At 41.9% G+C, this 19,537-nt stretch overlaps 3 protein-coding genes across 4 annotated transcripts in view; 1 reads left to right on the top strand and 2 right to left on the bottom strand.

Moving 5' to 3' along the window:
• LOC135351765 (uncharacterized) overlaps positions 1 to 5,897 on the bottom strand; it is a 13,689-nt gene extending 7,792 nt beyond the window's left edge. The window contains exons 1-16 of one of the 2 annotated variants that reach the window (XM_064550854.1): positions 5,564 to 5,897; positions 5,234 to 5,305; positions 4,849 to 4,885; positions 4,705 to 4,781; positions 4,016 to 4,114; positions 3,925 to 3,950; positions 3,761 to 3,857; positions 3,609 to 3,699; positions 3,505 to 3,550; positions 3,252 to 3,388; positions 2,528 to 2,636; positions 2,053 to 2,180; positions 1,552 to 1,629; positions 1,009 to 1,256; positions 565 to 666; positions 126 to 254 (exon numbers count right to left, since the gene is read on the bottom strand). In XM_064550854.1, coding sequence (XP_064406924.1) covers positions 126 to 254; positions 565 to 666; positions 1,009 to 1,256; positions 1,552 to 1,629; positions 2,053 to 2,180; positions 2,528 to 2,636; positions 3,252 to 3,388; positions 3,505 to 3,550; positions 3,609 to 3,699; positions 3,761 to 3,857; positions 3,925 to 3,950; positions 4,016 to 4,114; positions 4,705 to 4,781; positions 4,849 to 4,885; positions 5,234 to 5,305; positions 5,564 to 5,636 — 1,549 coding nt within the window. In that variant the 5' untranslated portion in view covers positions 5,637 to 5,897. Of the gene's footprint in view, positions 1 to 125; positions 255 to 564; positions 667 to 1,008; positions 1,257 to 1,551; positions 1,630 to 2,052; positions 2,181 to 2,527; positions 2,637 to 3,251; positions 3,389 to 3,504; positions 3,551 to 3,608; positions 3,700 to 3,760; positions 3,858 to 3,924; positions 3,951 to 4,015; positions 4,115 to 4,704; positions 4,782 to 4,848; positions 4,886 to 5,233; positions 5,309 to 5,563 lie in introns of both variants that reach the window. The other variant, XM_064550853.1, reaches the window with a different exon arrangement.
• A 492-nt stretch (positions 5,898 to 6,389) lies between these two features.
• Positions 6,390 to 9,755, bottom strand: LOC135351778 (dnaJ homolog subfamily C member 11-like). The gene is made up of 7 exons (XM_064550874.1): positions 8,108 to 9,755; positions 7,620 to 7,710; positions 7,514 to 7,573; positions 7,328 to 7,387; positions 7,148 to 7,271; positions 6,668 to 6,777; positions 6,390 to 6,552 (listed from the first exon to the last, which is right to left on the bottom strand). The coding sequence occupies exons 1-7, from the start codon at positions 9,700 to 9,702 to the stop codon at positions 6,457 to 6,459; spliced, it is 2,136 nt and encodes a 711-aa protein (XP_064406944.1). The 5' UTR covers positions 9,703 to 9,755; the 3' UTR covers positions 6,390 to 6,456.
• A 52-nt stretch (positions 9,756 to 9,807) lies between these two features.
• Positions 9,808 to 19,533, top strand: LOC135351755 (katanin-interacting protein-like). Its single transcript, XM_064550844.1, has 13 exons — positions 9,808 to 9,898; positions 10,410 to 10,708; positions 11,600 to 12,530; positions 13,165 to 14,042; positions 14,120 to 14,340; positions 14,457 to 14,654; positions 14,797 to 14,907; positions 16,896 to 17,504; positions 17,670 to 17,952; positions 18,077 to 18,318; positions 18,492 to 18,646; positions 19,224 to 19,297; positions 19,358 to 19,533. Exons 1-13 carry the CDS (start codon positions 9,852 to 9,854, stop codon positions 19,417 to 19,419), a joined length of 4,110 nt encoding a protein of 1,369 aa, XP_064406914.1. The 5' UTR covers positions 9,808 to 9,851; the 3' UTR covers positions 19,420 to 19,533.
• Positions 19,534 to 19,537: the final 4 nt, after the last annotated feature.

The raw sequence follows: 19,537 nt of genomic DNA on the forward strand, positions 1-19,537 counted from the left end.
ACTCTTGGCAGCTAAGTGCTTGTGTTTGGCAGGTAACACGCAATTGAACTTTGACCTAAGGAATGTGAGTCTAAAACACTTCCTTTGACTCAGTATTCATATAATTATAATTATATATAGCTCACCTCTCCCCCCTGTAATGATGATGGTGCACACACCCCTCGCCCCGAGGTGGTAGGCAGCTCTCACACACTCCTCTGTGTTGCCACTGTGGGACAGGAACATCACCACATCTCTGCCACCCTTTACTATACCTGTGTGCAGTACAGAGAGCCACATAATTATATACAGCTTGCAAACACTAAGACATACATGACTGCATTTAAAGGAAATCCAGGTTATACATGTATTATACGTTTGCAAACACTAAGACACACGTGACTGCATGTACACTGTTTAAAGGAAATCCAGATCATACATGTATTATATCGGAGCCACTGTAAACAGTTGATTCCTATAACTATAGTGTACCTGAAATTATGAATTATGCATGATGACAGAAAGTAACGTTCAAATTATAGTCATACCAGAATGTATTCACTTTCGTCGATAATTATGTCTTACCCAGGTCCCCGTGCACAAAGTCAGTGGCGTGAATGAAATGAGACGCTAGACCAATGGACCCCAGGGAGCTGGCAAAGCGACGCCCAACATGACCTGACTTGCCTGAAAAATTTAAAACATGAAATTCTAAGAATAGACATACAAAGCAAGACTTTAGTGCTAAATCGCTCATTTCATTTGTGCCAAAAATTACAACTGTAGGAAAAGTGTTGCATCTCCAGTCCTAGAGAGTAGAATTATATCTTACTCATTGTTTTGTGCAAATATTATGAACACAGCCATAGCCAGCAAAGTACAAATGTGTGGTAATCTACTCTCTTATACGTATGTGACACCTGCAATTCCTGCTTGGGCAAATTTTAGTCCTGTTAAGTACATGTAAGTATTAAGAAGTTACAGTCTTACAACTGGAATTCATGCATTTGCACGCACAACAACACTCACCAACTCCAGAGACAAGGAGCTGTCCCTCGCACTTGTCCAGGGTGTCGATTACCTCCTCCACACTGCTCATGTCCAGTCCACCAGCTAGGGAGTTAGCTGCCAAAGCATCATTCCTCAATGACTCTTCAAACTGAGACAGTGTAGTATGTAGGGATGTGCTGGGTGTGTGACGGTGTGGGGGAATCTCTGGAGCAGTGGAATTCACAGGTAACAAGTCAATATCTGGTAGAATCTTCTTCAGTGTCTCCCTATAACATTAGGGCAAAAAACACATATGAACATGTGTTTTAGACATAGATTCACACTAAGCGTTGTCAAATCATCACATGCACAGGAATCGATGATAATTTCATTTAGGGTGTGCTGTAGTTTTGCAGCCATCCTATAATTACAATGGACGTGGTATATCCACTTGTCACCGTCACAATCTTAGCAATCGACATGACCACATGTAAACACACACACGTAACTGTGTTACAGTAGAGGCATGCAGATATGCAGTGTGGGTGCAGAGATACAATTATGTATCAGTTGCCAACATACCTTGAAGTTGACACAGGCACTCCGCCAATAGATTGCACACACGAGGCACCAAAGCCGTTTGCAACTTCCCCCAGGTTCCTATGACATTATATTAAGAATTAGCTTCCTCGTTTCAGTAAAAACAACAGTCATTCATGCACCTTAAATTTTAAAGTTTGGTGTATAATTACAATAAGCAGTGAATTGTGTACATGTACGTAACTCAGAAACAGTGTAGGTAATTGCATACCGAGAGGCATACGACAAAATACGTATATCTATAGCAAGGCTGCATTGAGTGGGGGAGAGGGGGATAATTCGTCCCCCCTGGGCACAGTTTCACCCCCCTTAGGATCTGGCAGATTCATTTGTACTGCTATAATTCAGATGACTTCGCCCCTCCTACATTTTTAAATTGCCCAATTCTCCCCCCCCCCCTGATCCAAATTCCTGGATGCAGCCCTGTAATAATAATAGTACTCTATAGTACATACACATTAGCTATACCAGCCTGTCTTCTACCTGAGCTCTTCTTCAGTGTTTGGCAAACCATTCTTAGCCAAAATGGTAATGAGACCCCCCAGGTAGGCATCTCCAGCGCCAGTGGTATCCAAAACTTTGGCAATATGGCTCGGTGCTACATCCACCACCTGTTGGTTGATAACACATATCACAGTGACCTCATATACATGTAAATTGTACAGCAATGTAGCATTTACATACACATTTAGGTAATAGAATGATAGAGACTGAGCGTTGTATGGAATATACATGCAGGCACAAACCCAAGGACAAACTGCCTGTATAATGCATACAACACAAGTAATGCTGTGTGCTTTATAATTATTATGACGACCCTTATGCCTGGAGGCTTCTACGGTAACAAAAGGTAGAGGCTGCGACTTTTATCACATGCTTGTTACCTTGACAACATAATACGTATAACATGAATTTACATCTTTCAATATAGCTTACATGTATATACATAGAGACACACCTTATCTGGGGTTGCTAAGATGCTTGGCTCGTGTCCATTGGTAATGGCCACCAGCTTCGAGTCACACAGACGAACCAATTCAGCAGCCTTTTCTCTGTGTGACATAGCTCTGTTGGGGGATACAAAAATATTCCCGATAAGCATGCAATAATTACATGTACAACAGGCAACTAAATTGTGAATACCACTCAAGTAACTGCGGTACGTATTTGCATGCTATTATGCTCAGGCTGACATACCGTACAGCGGGTATTTTGAGAGCCAATATTTTCGCGGATTTCAACCAAGCTGCAAAATGTACAGCCGAGAAATGCATGTTCATAAGTCCGCTTAAAATACTACTATCCTCGAAAACAATATACACAAAACTCACAAAAATAGCAAATTCTCGAAAAATTATAGCCTCGAAAATTACCTGCTATAATTCTATACAGTTTTGTGATAATTATGGAACATTTTCAAGATGACTTATAGCCTCATTACAGGGAACGAAAGAAGCGCTTGGTTCCTAGGGCGGCTGGAATCAGGCTAGTGATGACCAACCCACAACATGCACATTCACGGAATCATAAACGAGAAATTGTGTATGAAGATGAAGATCCAACAAAGCTATCTTACTACCTCTGAGGTGGTACTGAAAAACCACAGGAATTAATTGTGCTTGCTAAAATCATATCAAAGTTCTTATTTTTATCACACAACAATTCCTGCTTACTGCACGCACTTAATTCTCTGGCTGTCTCCAGTCATGATGGTGAGCAATTCTTCAGCTGCTGCCTTGGCAGGCTTCAAAACGTCTGCTGTACGTACACACTCTATCACCTCAGCAATGCTGCCCAGTTTAGCTTCATTCTCAGCCACCTGGTTCATCAGAAGTATGGTTTTAAATGGTAACTCCATTGCGTCACACATGCATTAAGGCGCAAGCAAGCAGGTAACCGTGCTTCATTTGCCTGATGTGTTGCACGCAAACTCACTGAAGGTGGGATATCCAGATCCAGTACTGACAACACATTAGCCTTCCTAAACAGAAGAAATGCAGCAGAGATATCAATTCAACCAAACAAATAAATAAACCCACTTAGCAGAATCCAGTAGTGCCTTCACTCCGCTCAGAGGCACTTGGGATATCTCTGTGGTTACCATTGAGGCATTTTCTTGAATGTATCCATCTAGAGTGTGCATAGCTGGTAAATATAAGTGGATCGCGTAGAGGTTACACAGTTAACTGACCAAAATATTTAATTACGGCCTGCTCATCGATACAAGAAGTTGTTGCAGGAGCCATGAGAATGCTCCTCTCACCATCCTCTTGGATGAACACGTGGCACTTTAAGAGTGGATGGATATGTATGGCAACATGCAATTACTGCTGTCGGGAGTGAAATACCAATTACCTGTGATGTGGCAAATTTCTCGTCCACTAAATAATATATATGAAGGAAGACATGTTGGTCAAGAGTAATGGTAGCACAAGACATACATCACCTTGAATGAAGTCCGTCCTTACTCCCAAATCTTTGAGGTGTGATCTCAGGAAACTCCCCAACTCGTCAGCTCCTTGTAAAGCCAGTAGACCAGTGGGTACTGCATGTAACAATAAAATTATTAAAGCCCAACACCTTTGGGGAGCTACCGTATTACTAGAATGTTTTGCGAGCATCAAAAATTGATCACTTCGCAAAAATAAAAAGCCCTAAATTAGTACTGGTAATTACACACTATTTAAACGCAATAGTTAGATAGTAAACGGTCAATTCTGCTGATTTGGCTCATTTGCAAAGGTTTTTAACCAGAAAAATATTAGTAGAGTTTATAAGAGTTGGATTTCGCCAATTAGGGGGCGAGTACCTCTTCAAAAATGTGTCAAGCTGTGGGTACAATGTATATACAATGGAGAGGTGCAGGTGGGGAAAATCTGGCACCTTACATGTACTCAACGGTTCAACATCAAGACTGACGTTATGATCTTAATTCAATACTGTATTAGCTACACGACTACTTGTTCTGAAAGGGAGCAAGGGAGGGCCACCCTGCACACCTCAGCAGAGAAGCACTGACTTATAGCATATTTCATGCGTCTATGTGGTTTCATCCTTGGTCTAAATTTGCATAAATTAATAATCACGGCTATTTCACGAAAACAGTCCCATTGTGGAATTGAAATGTCATCTTACCTCCTCCGAGAGTCGCCCATGCTAGGTGGTTAAGGGTGACTCCTCCAATCAGCTTAGATTCAAGTGCTCTGAACGGGCTACATACACAGACAACAGTCTCTTGCAATGTGTTAGCGGTCAGGAGTACATGCGTTACATGTATACCTGAGGAAGAATCCTTTGCCTCCAGATGCTGGTACCACTACAAACAAATACCATAATTACGAGTGTTCAGGCACCTCAAATGCCTCAGTGCATGTTTGTTTCGCTCATAGTGTTATGGGGGTGATTAGTTGGCAGTGTATGTATAGTCAGATCAACCTTATAGAGAAGAATGATAATGCGTAAGGATAGTACTAGTACGGAGCATTCCAACTACATGTAGGCATGTCAATAGAGACAAATGGGGTTAGATGCCAAATACATTACTTACAACACTGTTGTAGCTGCTTTGTATCATGCTTATCACCTCTAAGTGCGGTGTGGTACTGTGATATGTGCACGTATCTATTCACCAACAGTACTAACACAGTATAGGATCAACACACACCTTTGACATTGTAGATGTGGTCTATTACGTTGCTCCCACATCCCAGCACCAGCCTATTTTTTTGTGCCGTACCTGCTGCACAGGGTAAGAAGTGAATAGTCTGATTGATAGCATTTGCATTTAGGGGAGGAAGCCTAAAAAGTGACCACCAAAACTCGAGGAGGGGGGGGGTTTCTAGCAAAGCAGCAGCGTAAATAACTGTATTGCAAGATAAATAGAGTGTGGCTACAGGTTATTAATAATCATACTATCCGCATATCGCGAACTTTCCTGTCGAAATGGACCAGTTCTGTGCACTACTAGGCTAGTGCACAGTACACAAACACTTACAAAGAAGAGGTGAACATGAGAGGCTTCTGGCAAGCTTCTGCCTCACTGGTCCAAAATGGGAAAAGGCATGCATTCAGCCAACAGTTAATTATTAATTGCTGAACAGATAGAACTTTAATATCTTGTAGAAGAACGATTAGCTCTAATAGAGACCGCGGTTATGTGACACTGTGATTCTCCTCAATTATGTGTGGGTAAAGTTAGCATAAAAGGTAAGCATTTGCCATGCACCACAATTGCAACTTGGCTGGTACACTGCACTCTGTGAATGAGTGCCAGGTCCAACAATGAACGATTTCCCCATATAAACCTAGATAGGCACGCAAGTTGACATGCATACCTCCACAGCAAATGTGGATAATTATCACAAGAATAGACTGATTGAATGTAGCTGAACTCTATCTTGCTTAGATAACCATGAACACAACAGAATCTATGAACGCAACCAATTCCCCAATGCCTCCGGATGTCTCAATGGTTGTGAGGGGCAGTGTAATCGGAGCCCTTGTCCTAGTTGTCATTATCTCACTGGCTGTAACCACTATTCTTTGCAAGATTGTACTGGACAACAGGCGTATGAAGAAGAAGATAAAGTCTCAGAAGGAAAGGAGGAGGTTAACCTCAGTCACGAACTGCAGTACTGATGGTTCTCTTGCAGGAGACAATGATAGCCTCGTGGATAATGATGCTTACATATCCAGCACTCAGGTTATTGAAACACCTGTGCATGCCAGTAACACAATGAAGGAGCAAAGTGTGAGGCCTTATTCTACAGTGGACAACCAGGTCTACGGTAGTGCGGAGAGAGATACTGTTTTTACATGCAGCAAGAGTACATATGAGTACATATGATTTCTATGTGTAAACAAAGCAAATAATTATTATATGCATGTTCATACTGTCTTTGTTTTGTCCAAACTTTGCTCATAGAGTTGGTAAAATTGTTCGGCTAAGTATAGAAAAGGTTTGTCCACTACTTCTGGGTCTTTCTGTGAGGAAAAATCAGTACAGTGATCAGAATCCTGAGAGTAGTATAATAATAATTATACCATCTACTACATTACATGTGCATAAAACAAACAAACAGAGAATAATATAACGAACCGCTGAGCATTCGAAGTATTCAAGTTCCTTTGTTTGAGCTGTTTTCCTGGCATCTTCTTCTGTGACCACTCTCCGTTGTACCAGATCCACCTTGTTACCAACCAACACACCTATGCACATTACAAGAACGACTAGTACATGTATGCCCATGCTTTTAATCCAGGGCTGGGTATACAAAAAAACGAGGTAATCATGGGGGTGGGGGTGAAAGCGGCAAATAAGCTCACAAGATTGTAGCCTTTGCTACGAGGATTTTAAAAATCAAGTTGTCGAACGTAAAGTAGATCTTGACCAGTCATCGTAAAAATAGAAACACCCGATTATAGCTCAAAGATGAAATTGAGCATATCAAATTTACTAAAATTCAATCATTGGCAAGTACTGTACAATGATTACCATCGATGCTACTGTCTTTGTGCCTCTAATGCTGCTTTGTCGATTAACAAAATGAACAGAAGGTGACCTACAGTTAGTGCTAACCTGGCAGCTGTAATTCCGGTGTGATTTTCTTAGCCTTGACTCTCTCCAGCCACTTCGTACAGGACTTCAGAGATTGTTCGTTAGTGACATCATACACCGCCATTACCAAGTTCGGCTGGTCCCACTGTAGGGATGACAGATTCTTGATTTAAGTTGGGGTATTATTAATAGGGGACTTACAAACTCTTGTACAAAGTCAGAGAACACCTCATTCCCGGCAGAGTCGTGAATGTACAGTTCCTAAGTAAAAAATTAATGTTCAAATTTGCATGTATCCATAACTAGAAATTGGGCAAACAAAACACAGCTATGAATGCATTCTTTCCTTGATGAACCCATTGTTATTAGTATGTAGCGTCAACTCACTACTACAACTTTGGTGTTTGGAATAGTGACTGTCTTCACATACACATCCACACTGGTAGTCTGTTAACGAGAAAAGAATAGGCACATGCACTAGAGGTGTATTTACCATGTTGTAAGACTTGGCGAACTGTGTGCCGTCACTTGTAAAGCTTTGTGCTAGAGCAGTTTTGCCCACTGTACTGTCACCTAGAAATAGTATACATGTGTTATCATCTATAAATACCATCCTATTTTTAAAAACCACACACTGAACTAGAGCCTTTGGACAATAGAACTAGTAGGCGAGACATACCTACAAGGATGCATTTAGCTCTCAGCACCAGAGGCACAGGCATTATAATTATTTCTCTTTGTTTTCGGTTTGAGCTTGCTGTTTCCATGGAAATTTATTCTGGTAATGATGGTCCAGCTTATAATTAAAAAAATGATTTGTATTTCTTGAACATTAGCCGCCCTTCTAATCAAAAGTTGACACTAGAAATAGATAACATCAGCACAAAGTGACAACGACTAGATGAATACATGCACTATTCTTCAGTAACAGATATTCTATGAGATCTACGCGGAATAATAAGTGGCTCTGAATTGTCAATAGTCACTTCATGAGGTGCTCCCCTGAACTCATACCGTACTCGCAAATGCTTCTTCTCGCCTACGCAGGGGTCGTAAAATCCTGGAATGTTCACTTTTGTATTCTCTTGAAGGATGAGCTTTGAGTCTTGCACCATACATTGCAATGATATGCAAACATCAACGATCTTAGGTTGATAGGGTTGGTCGTCAGCCTGCAAATCAAACAACTTTCCATACCACGCCTCGACAATGATTAATCCCTGTTTGGCTTGCTCTGATTCAACAGCTCTCTGAAACGTTTCTTGCATGAGATCGACGGCTGCTTCAGCCTCTGCTTTCTTAGCCAGCGCCTCCTGGAGTATTTCCTCCCTCTTGTTTTGAAGATCTTTCAGGAGCTGCCTTTGCAGAAATGGAGCTATTGCAAACACTCGAAGGCAGGCATATAATCCAAGCGGTATGATAGTAGCATAAACTAAAGATGCTAAGCTGACTTCTTGAGATACTTGGATTCTTACTTGAAAATTCATTGATGCTCGTATTAACCGTAGCTTCAAAACGACTCCCTCGTTCAACCCGACTAGGACAGTCCCCCCTAAGCAAGTCAGCGTAGCCACCTGTTCTTCAGCTCCACAGAACAATGTCGCTCCTTTTGTCCCAACCTTCACTCCACTTCTGAATGAATATTTCTCAGTTGGCTTGTACTGTATAGATCCCTTCACATAGGAGCTTTGATATCCAACTTGCACTTCGCCAATAACTTCGGTTGTCAGTGAAAGTTTGTGTCCAACTTGAGTAGATACAGCATTGCCAGTCTGCTTGACAGAGAGAGTGGCCATTGTACTGTCAGTAAGTCTTCTGGTCAGACTACCATTAGCTGCTAGTACGACACCATAGGGAGATAGGGACATCACAGACTGGGTGGTAAGGTACATATGAGTGCCAAGGCTATGGTAGCTGTCCACACCTAGTGCAGGTTGTGACCCAGCTAGAGCAGACACTTTGATCCAATTTTGATTGTCGATGAGTTGGCGAAGCGAGAACTGCATTCCTCCAAAGAAGGCACGCTGAGAAGCAGTGAGCATTCCTGAAATGCTACCAAATGTTGATTTAGTCATCTCCGCATCCACAGACTGTTGAACGTTGATACTTTTCACATAGAGTAAGGGTTGGTTGTAATAGACCTGGCCATCAACTAAGCCTGTAGCATCGACTTCCATCTGAAAATTTCCCTGAGGATTTGCCTGCTGAATGTATGTCCTTTCTTCCCATTGAGCTCGAAGACGCTCGTACTCGTTGATCAATTCCGAGGGTAGCGTAGTACGTTGAACTAATGCCAAATCATCTTCCAGTCCTTTCTTCCCAGATCGATCGTAAATTGCCCTAGTGCGTGGATCAATTAGCACATTGTATGCTTCCTGAATTTTTCTGAAGAAGTTTCCAGCAGTTGCCTGTTTTTTAGGGTCTTGATGCCTATCTGGATGGTAGATGCGACAGAGACGTCTATAAGCACTTTTGATGTCATCCTGTGTAGCATGTTGGTCAGTGTTGAGTAGAGTGTAATATTCTAGCCTATCATCTTCTCCTGCTTCGAGTTCAGCCTCGTAATTGCCAGCCATTGTGTGGATGTGGATCAATTAGGAGCGCCACATGGAATCTGATGTGGTAAAGATCATTGATTAATAATAACTAAAATAGATGTATGTCTCTAGGTGCACGTTATATGGATTTTGCTCACAGCTCCGGGCCACTCGACTCGAACTCCAAGATGTCGAATTATGAGCATTATCTCGTTATGCTCCAAGAAAAGAACAAGTGAGGCTATTTTTTAATGCATGTATTTGCACCCTCATTGTCTCATATTGTATAGAATTTATCTTACACAAAATGAGACATTTCAACTTGAAGTTAGACCCGTACCCGCAAGCCGTCACTGTTGCACGGCGAACATTAGACTGGTAAACTCTGTGTAGAGACTCGTGCAACGTTTGCCCCGATATTTTTGGCAACTCAAGTGGCTAAACCGCATGCAGTTACCACAAGCTAGGTCATTGATATAGTTACGTAGCACTAACTAAATCTAGTATCATGTGCAGTAGACTGACGTCACGAAAACCACAGCCACCACAGCCACTTAGATATGCTGACTGTGCAACACAAGTCTCTGCACGGAGTTTGGCCAGTCTACTCTTTGCCGTGCAACAGTAATGGCTTGCGAGTCATTGAGTTGGTTGGTATCTGGATAAATAAGAGACGTTTAAGCGCTCACAACCCTACTTCCGTCTCCTGTTATACATTGTTGTTGATGCTGCTTTTCTTATTTCAGACTGCTCAGTAAGCTTCGTCAGAAGGGCTCTCATCAGATAGAGCTCGAGAAAAGAGAGCAAGGTTTTTCCCTCTACCTTAATGGAGCAAACCTCAATAAATCAAGGAAAGTTCCATCCACTAGTAAAGGTCGTCCCAAAACCATACATAGAACAAGTAAAACAGCTGGCGAGTCTGAGGTCATGGAAGCGCCAACTGATGACAGGGCTAAGACGGCTCCATCCAAGCGTAAGAGTTGGGTGTGTGATTCTCTTGAGCTAATGACTGAGGATGGAGAAGCTCGGCATGTACCAGTTCCAGGTATGTGGCTGCAATGCATTTACTGTATCAGTAAGTAGGAACAGGGGGGCAGGGGGCCAGTGGCCCCCCCAACTTTAGAGCAAGGGGGCCTGCCCCCCCCCCCAACATTCTGATACAACATTGAATGGGCACACCCTTCCTGAGTTGGATAGGTGTTCTAATTAACCAATTGACAAGGAGAAAGCATAAGTATGAAAGCTTTTTTTGCCCCCCCCCCCCCCCCCCCCCCCCAACCTTTTACTTCACTGCTGTATGTGGGTAATTCAATAGCATTTATTTATACAGAAGATGATTTTGATGCCTATGAGAGTATTATACTATTAGCAAAAATCATCCTAAAACCTAAAACTACACTTTAAAGCACGTTAGGAGTGGCCTAGCGTTGAAGCTTTTTAGCAATGTTTCACATAAATATATTATTATTTACTTGTGTTCAAACTGTTACTGCTTGCAGGGAAGACCAGATCTGGAAACTGACTGCACAGTTGGTTTTTTTAGCGTATGTATGTGTATACTACGTCAGCAGTAAACTCCGACGCTGTGGAGATACAAACATGGAACTGAGTTTATCTATTGACTACCCCTGAATACCGACAACTTATCTCATAATCCCAGTGCGGTTGTGAAACATATCACTGACTGTGTGCTAAACACAGCAACCCTAAATCTTATTTCCAAGAAAACTAATTTTTATTTCCTATTTACAGACAGCCAATTGTTATGGTTATAGCTAGTCAACCATGCAATTCGCCATGCAGTGAAATGCGCAATTGATTAACCTCGCATTTGAATCCTCATAATTATATGTATCTCGTGGGCAGAATTTTGTGTGCTGCTTTTTGCATGCTTTGTCGATTGTAAGCTCACAGCCATACTATCATTTTTACGCAGGAATTCTGAGTGGCAGCTATGATGAGGACTTTGAGCCTTCTACAGACAACCATGAGCTTAGTCTCAGTTTCCAGGACATAAGCACACTGAGAAAGAGCTTGGAGAAGGACTCTCTCATTTTCCCTAACATAGGAGGCAGCACAGTGGCGAATGAGTACTATTCCAGTGATTCCAGTTGCAACGAAGAGCTGGACTCGCCTGAGGCCTCTTCACCCTCGACCACCCCTCCTGTACCATTTGGAGAGTCTAGTGTTGTGTTAGAATTTGAGAGCAACTCTCACTCAACTGTCAGTATTGTCAGTCAACCCACTACAGCAAAAAATATCGTTTCAATAACCAACCAGGAAAATCCTAGCGGCGGCATTGAACACCCTAATTTGTTGGAAACAGCCAATTTAATGTCTCAAACAAAAGAAACAACTGAATTTCGAAGTGAAGACCCCAGTATGGCACCCCGATTACTTTCAGCTGTCAGACGTAAGCAAACCAAACCCTTGCTAGAATCCACACAAGATATAATTGATGCTGTCAGTGCTGAGAATAAGCAACTGGACCGCCATATTCAAGTTACAGCAAGTGCCACGCCCCTTAAAATGTGTGATGAACAAGCAGGCAACACATGCAAGTCTTCTCCTCTATCCAATGTACTGAACTCTGATCCTCCTACTGAGGAAAATGTTACTAATATACTTGATAAGCAAGAACCACAACTCAAGAATTCATCTCCATCTACTAGTTTCAATCCACCGACAGAAAAGACTTCGTCTCGTTTCAAACCAGTTTTAGTAAATCGTTACAAAGTTAAACCTGTTAGGCATTACTCTCCTATCCCGGACAGCCGAGCCGCTTTAATAGATGAGAGGCCTGGTGATTCTCTGACTGAGTACACACTCTCTATCATCACCGCTAAAGTGAGAAAAATGGATGTAAGGTCAGTTAGCTCTGTCTTCTCTACATGTACATGTACATGTACATGTCGAGGTGGTAGTCATTTGTATGTACATGTACCTTATTACTACTGGTAAGTAATGCAAACAAGGATTGTCTAATATTAATTTTAAGCCATTTTGCACCAAACTTTTGTAACTTATCACGGAAGGACCAGAGCTATAAAGGGATTGCACAACACACACTCTTGTATAAAATGTCATTGCTGCACATGCTTGAGATATAAATCTAGACACTTGAAAAACCTCCCTGCTATAAGTGAGTAATGACGAAGTGTTTGGCTACCTCTGGATACCTACTCTACATTACTTTATTGTTGCATTGTCATTTCAAATTTGAACGCGTCGATAAATATTCGCTGTCTTCGCTAGACCACAACAACATAATTATTAGTAGCGTTAAGACATTGGCCAAAATAACCGAAGAGCATATGAGCAAGTTACCAAATAAGCCGTATGTCAAGGTATTGTGAAGAATTGTATTCTATATTGCAATTATGCTGTACATGTGTGGCTCTCTCGTTTGTTTGCTTTTTGCGGTATCATACAATACAATTTTTCCTGATTCTGTGTGTATGGGAAAAGCTCAAAATTTACATATTTGTTTTTACCTTCCAGTAAACAGCGTAAACTGTTGGACATGCTCAGTACATTGGATGCGCCACTACCGTCACCCCTCCCTACACCAACCACTCAAACTCATGTCTCCACACCCCCTCATATTCCCACTACGCAATCAAAAGCTTCCACACCCCCTCATATTCCCACTACGCAATCCAAAGCCTCCACACCCCCTCATATTCCCACTACGCAATCCAAAGCCTCCACACCCCCTCATATTCCCACTATGCAATCGAAAGCCTCCACACCGCAGTGGCTTGAGGGCACACACACAGAAGAGGTACACCATCTACGAGGGTTAGATATAGCCCCGCCCCATAGACCTTGCAGCACCCGAACTACTGGCCTAAGAGCTGGATTTTCACAAGGAACTGACAATAATGAGTCTAAAAGTGGACATGTCAGTGAACTGAGTGGAGAGTTGAAAAGTGGGCTTACATCTTCAGCAAGTGATACACTTCTACCTAATCTGCAGTATGACCATGGTGCTCGCTCCAATTCCAGTAATCCATGCCTATTTTCTCAAGCTGATGATATTTTTGTTGATGAAGACCCTGCCAATCAAACTCTAATTGGATCCTCTTTTGATGAAAACAATCAAAACCTCTCGCCAATAAGACCGCCTCGCCTAAAAACTGCTACAATCGCTAAAGGTCATCAACAAATGCCTTGTGTAGATCAGTCTTCAGGTACATCTCTGAACGTTGGTGATTCCCTTGATAACTCAGAAACTCTTCCCACTTTGCCACCCCCTGTAATATCTCATAGAGAACCTGAACTTAAGTCTGACTCAAGGAATCCTAGGAGTGAGTGTTTGGAGTCCATACAAAAGTTTGATCGCAGCCATCTGGGTCAAATCAAATCTGACCTGCAAGGTATCAACACAACACTAAGTGTTTCAACCGTGTGTATTCATTTTAATTAATGGCTACATAACATTTTTTCTGCCTAGATGACATTCTGGAAAGCTTTCTGTCAGAATACCGAGAAGGTAAAGAGAGCCATTCCCATTCAGAATCACAGCCGCTTGATGAAGAATTCCTGACCCCTGAGCTGCCGAGTGGCCGAGAGTTGATCCTGCACATACTCTCTACATGGGGTGACAGGTTCTATGTTGGCCTCACGGGGGTGGAGTTGTTCACGGAGGCAGGGGAACGCGCTACTGTGGAGCAGGTAAGTCAATTAAAATGGGTACAGTGTACATAATTATGTTCACTAGCATAATCCGATGTTTATTACTAATAGTGTACACTGCATGAGTTCTTGACACCGGTATTTCTCACACATAGATCACTGCCTCACCGAGTGATATTAATATGCTGCCTGAGTACAGCAATGACCCTCGTGTTGTGAAGAACCTACTGGATGGAGTGAATCAGACAAGGGATGACCTTCACATGTGGCTAGCCCCCTTCACTCCAGGCCAAGACCACACGGTCACAATTCTCTTTCCTCAGCCCACTATTATTGCACTCATCAGGCTATGGGTACGCTATATTCACATTAGCCATTGTAGTGATTGGTACTCTAGCAGTGTTCGGTTGTTGGTGTTCAGATTTTTGTGTTTAGCTTTTGAACTTCGAAAGCTCTTCGAAAGTTAAGTGCCTTCATTCCCTCTACTCTCCACAGAACTATAACAAGTCACGTATACACTCAGCCCGAGGTGCCCGACAGGTGGAGATAACCCTCGATCAGCAGACTATCTTCCATGGGGAGGTGGCCCGGGGGGACAATTGCGAGGTACATGTACATATACATGTGAACGTTAACACACAGATACTACAAGGTTTCGAATATAAGATTTTGTATAAATCGCAAACGAACAAAAGACTTGGAAAGGAGAAAGCATGCGCATGCAATTCGCAATAGTTTGAAACGCAATGGCTTGTACAGTGTCATTTGCAAATGATTAACTATATCACATTCGAGTAGTGAAATATTGCAATATATATTATATGTACATTACCCGTGAGAATTTTTAGGCCACTTCGAGCAATAAATTACCGAGTTGTTATGCCTCGAGGCGTAGCTGCACAAGGGTACGGTAAAGCTGACTGCGTTTGTGTGTGTATTCCAGCTGTAACTGCTAAACGGTTGAACTAAAGCTTCTTTCGCAAGTTATGGTTAGTTTGACTACCGGTGAAGGTTGTTGTAGTATCTTCAAAATCTTTCATACATGTAGCATCATCTGTTTGCACGAAATTCCTATTCAACTTATTAGCTAGTCTTGCAATAAAGCGCTAGCTGTATGTTAGCTACAGAAGTCAGAAAAGAGCTGCAAAGCAGCCCTTGTGAACTCTGACCTCATTGCAGATCCACCCCTTTTTTTCATGGACAGGAAATGCAAATATTTAAAGAACTTTGACATTGTAGATCTACAAAGTACATGCTTCTATCCTTGAAAAGATCATTCATCAAGTCATTAGATATATCGTGTATCTTTGGACAGCCAAAAAAATTATTTTAGAAATTGTCCGAGTATAATTGGAACAGATTTTTATAGAGCATGCAAAGTGTCCGGAATAATTAGAAAAAGCAAGCAGCTGCATGCAAGCTAGCTAAGTTTAATTGCGACTGAATAGTTGCACTAGCTATCTATAACTAGCTATTATTTACTGATTCAGTCCGTATCCTAGGTGATGTCCAGTAATTATATTATATAATTACTTCCCCCAGGCACTATTCTTATAATCTACTTCCTCAGCAGATTTGAATTGAAATGATGCATGTACCAGATGCACGCAATAAAATTCAAAAATTTTGTGTAGTATAGTAAGCTTGACAGTATTTGAGCTAGCTACCATGTTCACGAGGCCTGCAGTCAAATTCTTGCTCTGTGGTTTCTCAGTAGTTAAGGCTGTGGCTCAGAAGTAGAGGATTACAAGTAGACTGTGGTGTTGTTGACAATAACAGACTAGGTAGACTAAAGCAGAGCTGAGCTAGGTACATGTAACAAACCTCAGCAAAATGCAGCTGCATTTTAATAATGGTGGGCGGGTCTGGTAAAGTTATGGCTTCCAGCTAGCTCATGTGTACGTGTAGCTAGCTAGCTTGCTCTACAATACTGCTAGTTCTATACCTGTAACTGTTCTAACTGCATATTCTGATGCTGTGAGAGCAAGCTTGACTGTTTCCACTGATGTTCAAATGACTGTTTTGTTGTTTTTACAGTAAATAAATCAGTTGTTGACTGGTTGCCTAGTAATTATGGATTATAAACAACCTCAGCCTCGGGCTGCGCCCTCGGCATTGGTTGTTTATAAGCCATAATTACTAGTCAACCAGTCAATAACTATAACCTCAACTGCAGCACTCTAAGTTTTACTTGCCGTCTATGAATGTAACTCAACTTTTCAAAGTATTGTTCGGATATTTAGTAATATTAGAACGACGAAAATTGCCCAATAGAGTGTCCAGGTTAATTAGAAGTGTCTGATAAATTAGAAGATATACGGTACTTCTTTTTCCACTCTAATGTGACTGTGTGCGTTCAAACAACAATTTTATACAAAGCAAACTAATTACTTCTTCTTTAACACTCTAATGACGAAATCAAAACATGGCGAGAAGCATTAGCACAGCGCAGCTTGGCATCACTCGTTTAATTATTGATGCTGTGTGTTTCACTACCCTAATAGCATGTACATGTATTGTGTGTATGTACATGTACATTACTGAAATTGTGCGATATACATATGTGTATGTAGCTTATTGTGCTCACATTTCAGACCATTCTGTTCACGACTAATGAAGACATTCTCTACCTGGTCTCCCAACACGATACATTCTACCAGAGTCAGTCCTTCGAGTCAGGGTTTATGCATTTTGACTCTATTGACCTTTACCGTCCACCTACTAGTGAGACCACTGACGCAGACAGACCATTAACAACAGCACACCACAATCGCAACTCCACTTCAGATAGGCCTTCTTTTGAAGAATCTCAAGACGCTGACTTCAGTGAAGCAAGTCCTCCATTTACCGAGACTCATTGTCCCGAGCCCACTGGTCACCTATTACAGATCAGTCTTACAGAGACTTGGGGTGGCTCCGACTTCATAGGATTGACAGGGATAGCAGTGCTCACTTCAGGAGAAGAAGTCTTGCAGTTGAGAAAAGAGCAACTTTCCTCCGAGATTGATGGTCAGAGGTCGGATTCAGAAGTGGCTAGTTTACTGGACGGTGTTAATATGACTTGTGATGTTGAGCATATGTGGATCGTGCCATTTGACTCGTCACAGCCTCCCACGCTCACACTGTCATTAGACGCTCCTACACACATCACTGGACTGTTGGTGTGGAACTACAATGCATCGGCTGAGGACAGCTATAGTGGGGCAAGTACTGTAGTATGTCTTCATACTGTGACGTTGTTGATTTTGTTAGCCACTTGTATAAGGCTCACAACAAGTTCATGCACAGTACATATTGTGTGTGTGGTGCACTCTTACCTGTATTTGCTCTCAATGTGTTTTGTATCCCAACATAATGCATCCCACTAGGTAAAGGTGATACACGTCTACCTGGACAGTAAACCCTTGACCCCTCCTGGAGGGTGGTTGACTAGGAGAGCTCCTGGTCATGTGGAGTACCACTATCAACAACTCATTTCATTCATTGAGAATCATTCCCATCCTAAACCACCATTAGACGGAGCATCATTTCCAAGGGGATTTGTGTTCCAGCTTCAGCTATTAAGCTCATGGGGAGACCCCTATTATATTGGCCTTATTGAGCTGGAAATGTACGATGCCACTGGTCATGTGATACCCCTCACCATCGACAGTATCCTAAATAATAGATGCACTTTCATAGTCAAGCACCGTAATGTTCTCCTACAAATGGCCTCTGCCTTCAAATCGTAATTATTGCTGTGTCTTTCATCGGTTCACCTTAACTCTCTCGACAGATATTGCAGCTTATCCCGATAGTGTCAACCAGCTCCCAGGGGTTCTTGGTGACATTCGAACCCCGGACAAGCTCATTGATGGGGTGCGAGGTACAGAAGAGGCGGGGCACCAGTGGTTAGCTCCCATTCTTCCAGGGGTAATCAACAATGTGTATGTGATCTTCAATGAGCCTTGGAGTGTGTCTCAGATCAGACTATATAACTACGGCAAGACTCCCAGCAGAGGAGTGAGAGAGATAGCCGTAAGTATACAATGTAACTTTTGTCAAGCAAACAGCTATACTTGCTTGTTTCTTCCAACTTGTTATACTATCGGAAACCAAAAGTTGCCTTTCTTTTACAGAACACGTAATATCTATGCTTTCTCTAGGATTTGTACCGGCTATTGCATGCACATTTTACTTCCTGTCCGCAGGTCCTAGTGGATAGTCTACTAGTATTCTCTGGCACTGTCCCTCGTGCATCCAACCATGCTCGTGGCATTCTGCCCACTCTGCAACTTCCATTGGATCCGTTTATCGTCCACCTCGGGGAGAAGGCAGGCCAAGAAACTGCTTCAATGTCCCTAAAGTGAGTTTACTTTAAGGAGAAGAGGGGTATTAAGTTTTTTAGCTGTATAGTCTTTGCAGTAGGTACATACCATCTTGTAACTTTGTCAGTACCATATATAATTACAGCGCCACAAAATGATTTTCCAGTGTTGGAAACTATAATTCTAGTTTAGCGCTTATAATTATTGGAGTGGTGCCTAGCGTTAGAACGTAAAGTAATAGTAGCAGTTCCAAGAGGCTGTAATGGATCAATTGCCTCCATTTCAGGCCGCATTATAATAACCTAATGGTCAGCAAAAATAATTGAATTTTAATACTTGTTGCTCAAAACTTGGTGCAGGATACTGTATAGCGGGTTATTTTCATACATATGGTGGAAATTTTCGTACATTTCGTATTGAAGAGCATTATGCGAAAATATTTACTTTGAAGTTATTTTACCGCAACCGCAATAGATTCAACGTCATTATCCTGAGCTGTACCAACAAAATTACCCGCTATACAGTATACGACATTGGTGTTTCAAAAGTGTGTATAATCAGGAGTGCACTCTTGGTATAATTTATTGCTACACAAACTGTTTTATGTTTGTTCAGTGACGTCCAATTGACAAATAATTTCGAAGTCGTATGCCCTGCAAGAAAAACAACAGCACCTGCCCCCAATCAAGGTATTGAATAATTATGAGAGTATTTTCTTTGTGATTAATATATACATGTATTCACTGTAGGTCTTCGTCCAACAACATGTGTGACGATACACTCCAACAGGCATCAGAATAAACACTGGTAGCCTCTAAGCAGTGTGCATTATCATTATGTTTTTAGCTCAGTTACAATTTGTGTTTAGTTTTTGATGTGGTTGTGGGATATGCATGTTGTGAATTCCTTTCATGAGTAGATTCAGGCTA

This window comes from Halichondria panicea, chromosome 17, assembly GCF_963675165.1.
Source record: "Halichondria panicea chromosome 17, odHalPani1.1, whole genome shotgun sequence".
Lineage (NCBI taxonomy): Eukaryota > Metazoa > Porifera > Demospongiae > Suberitida > Halichondriidae > Halichondria > Halichondria panicea.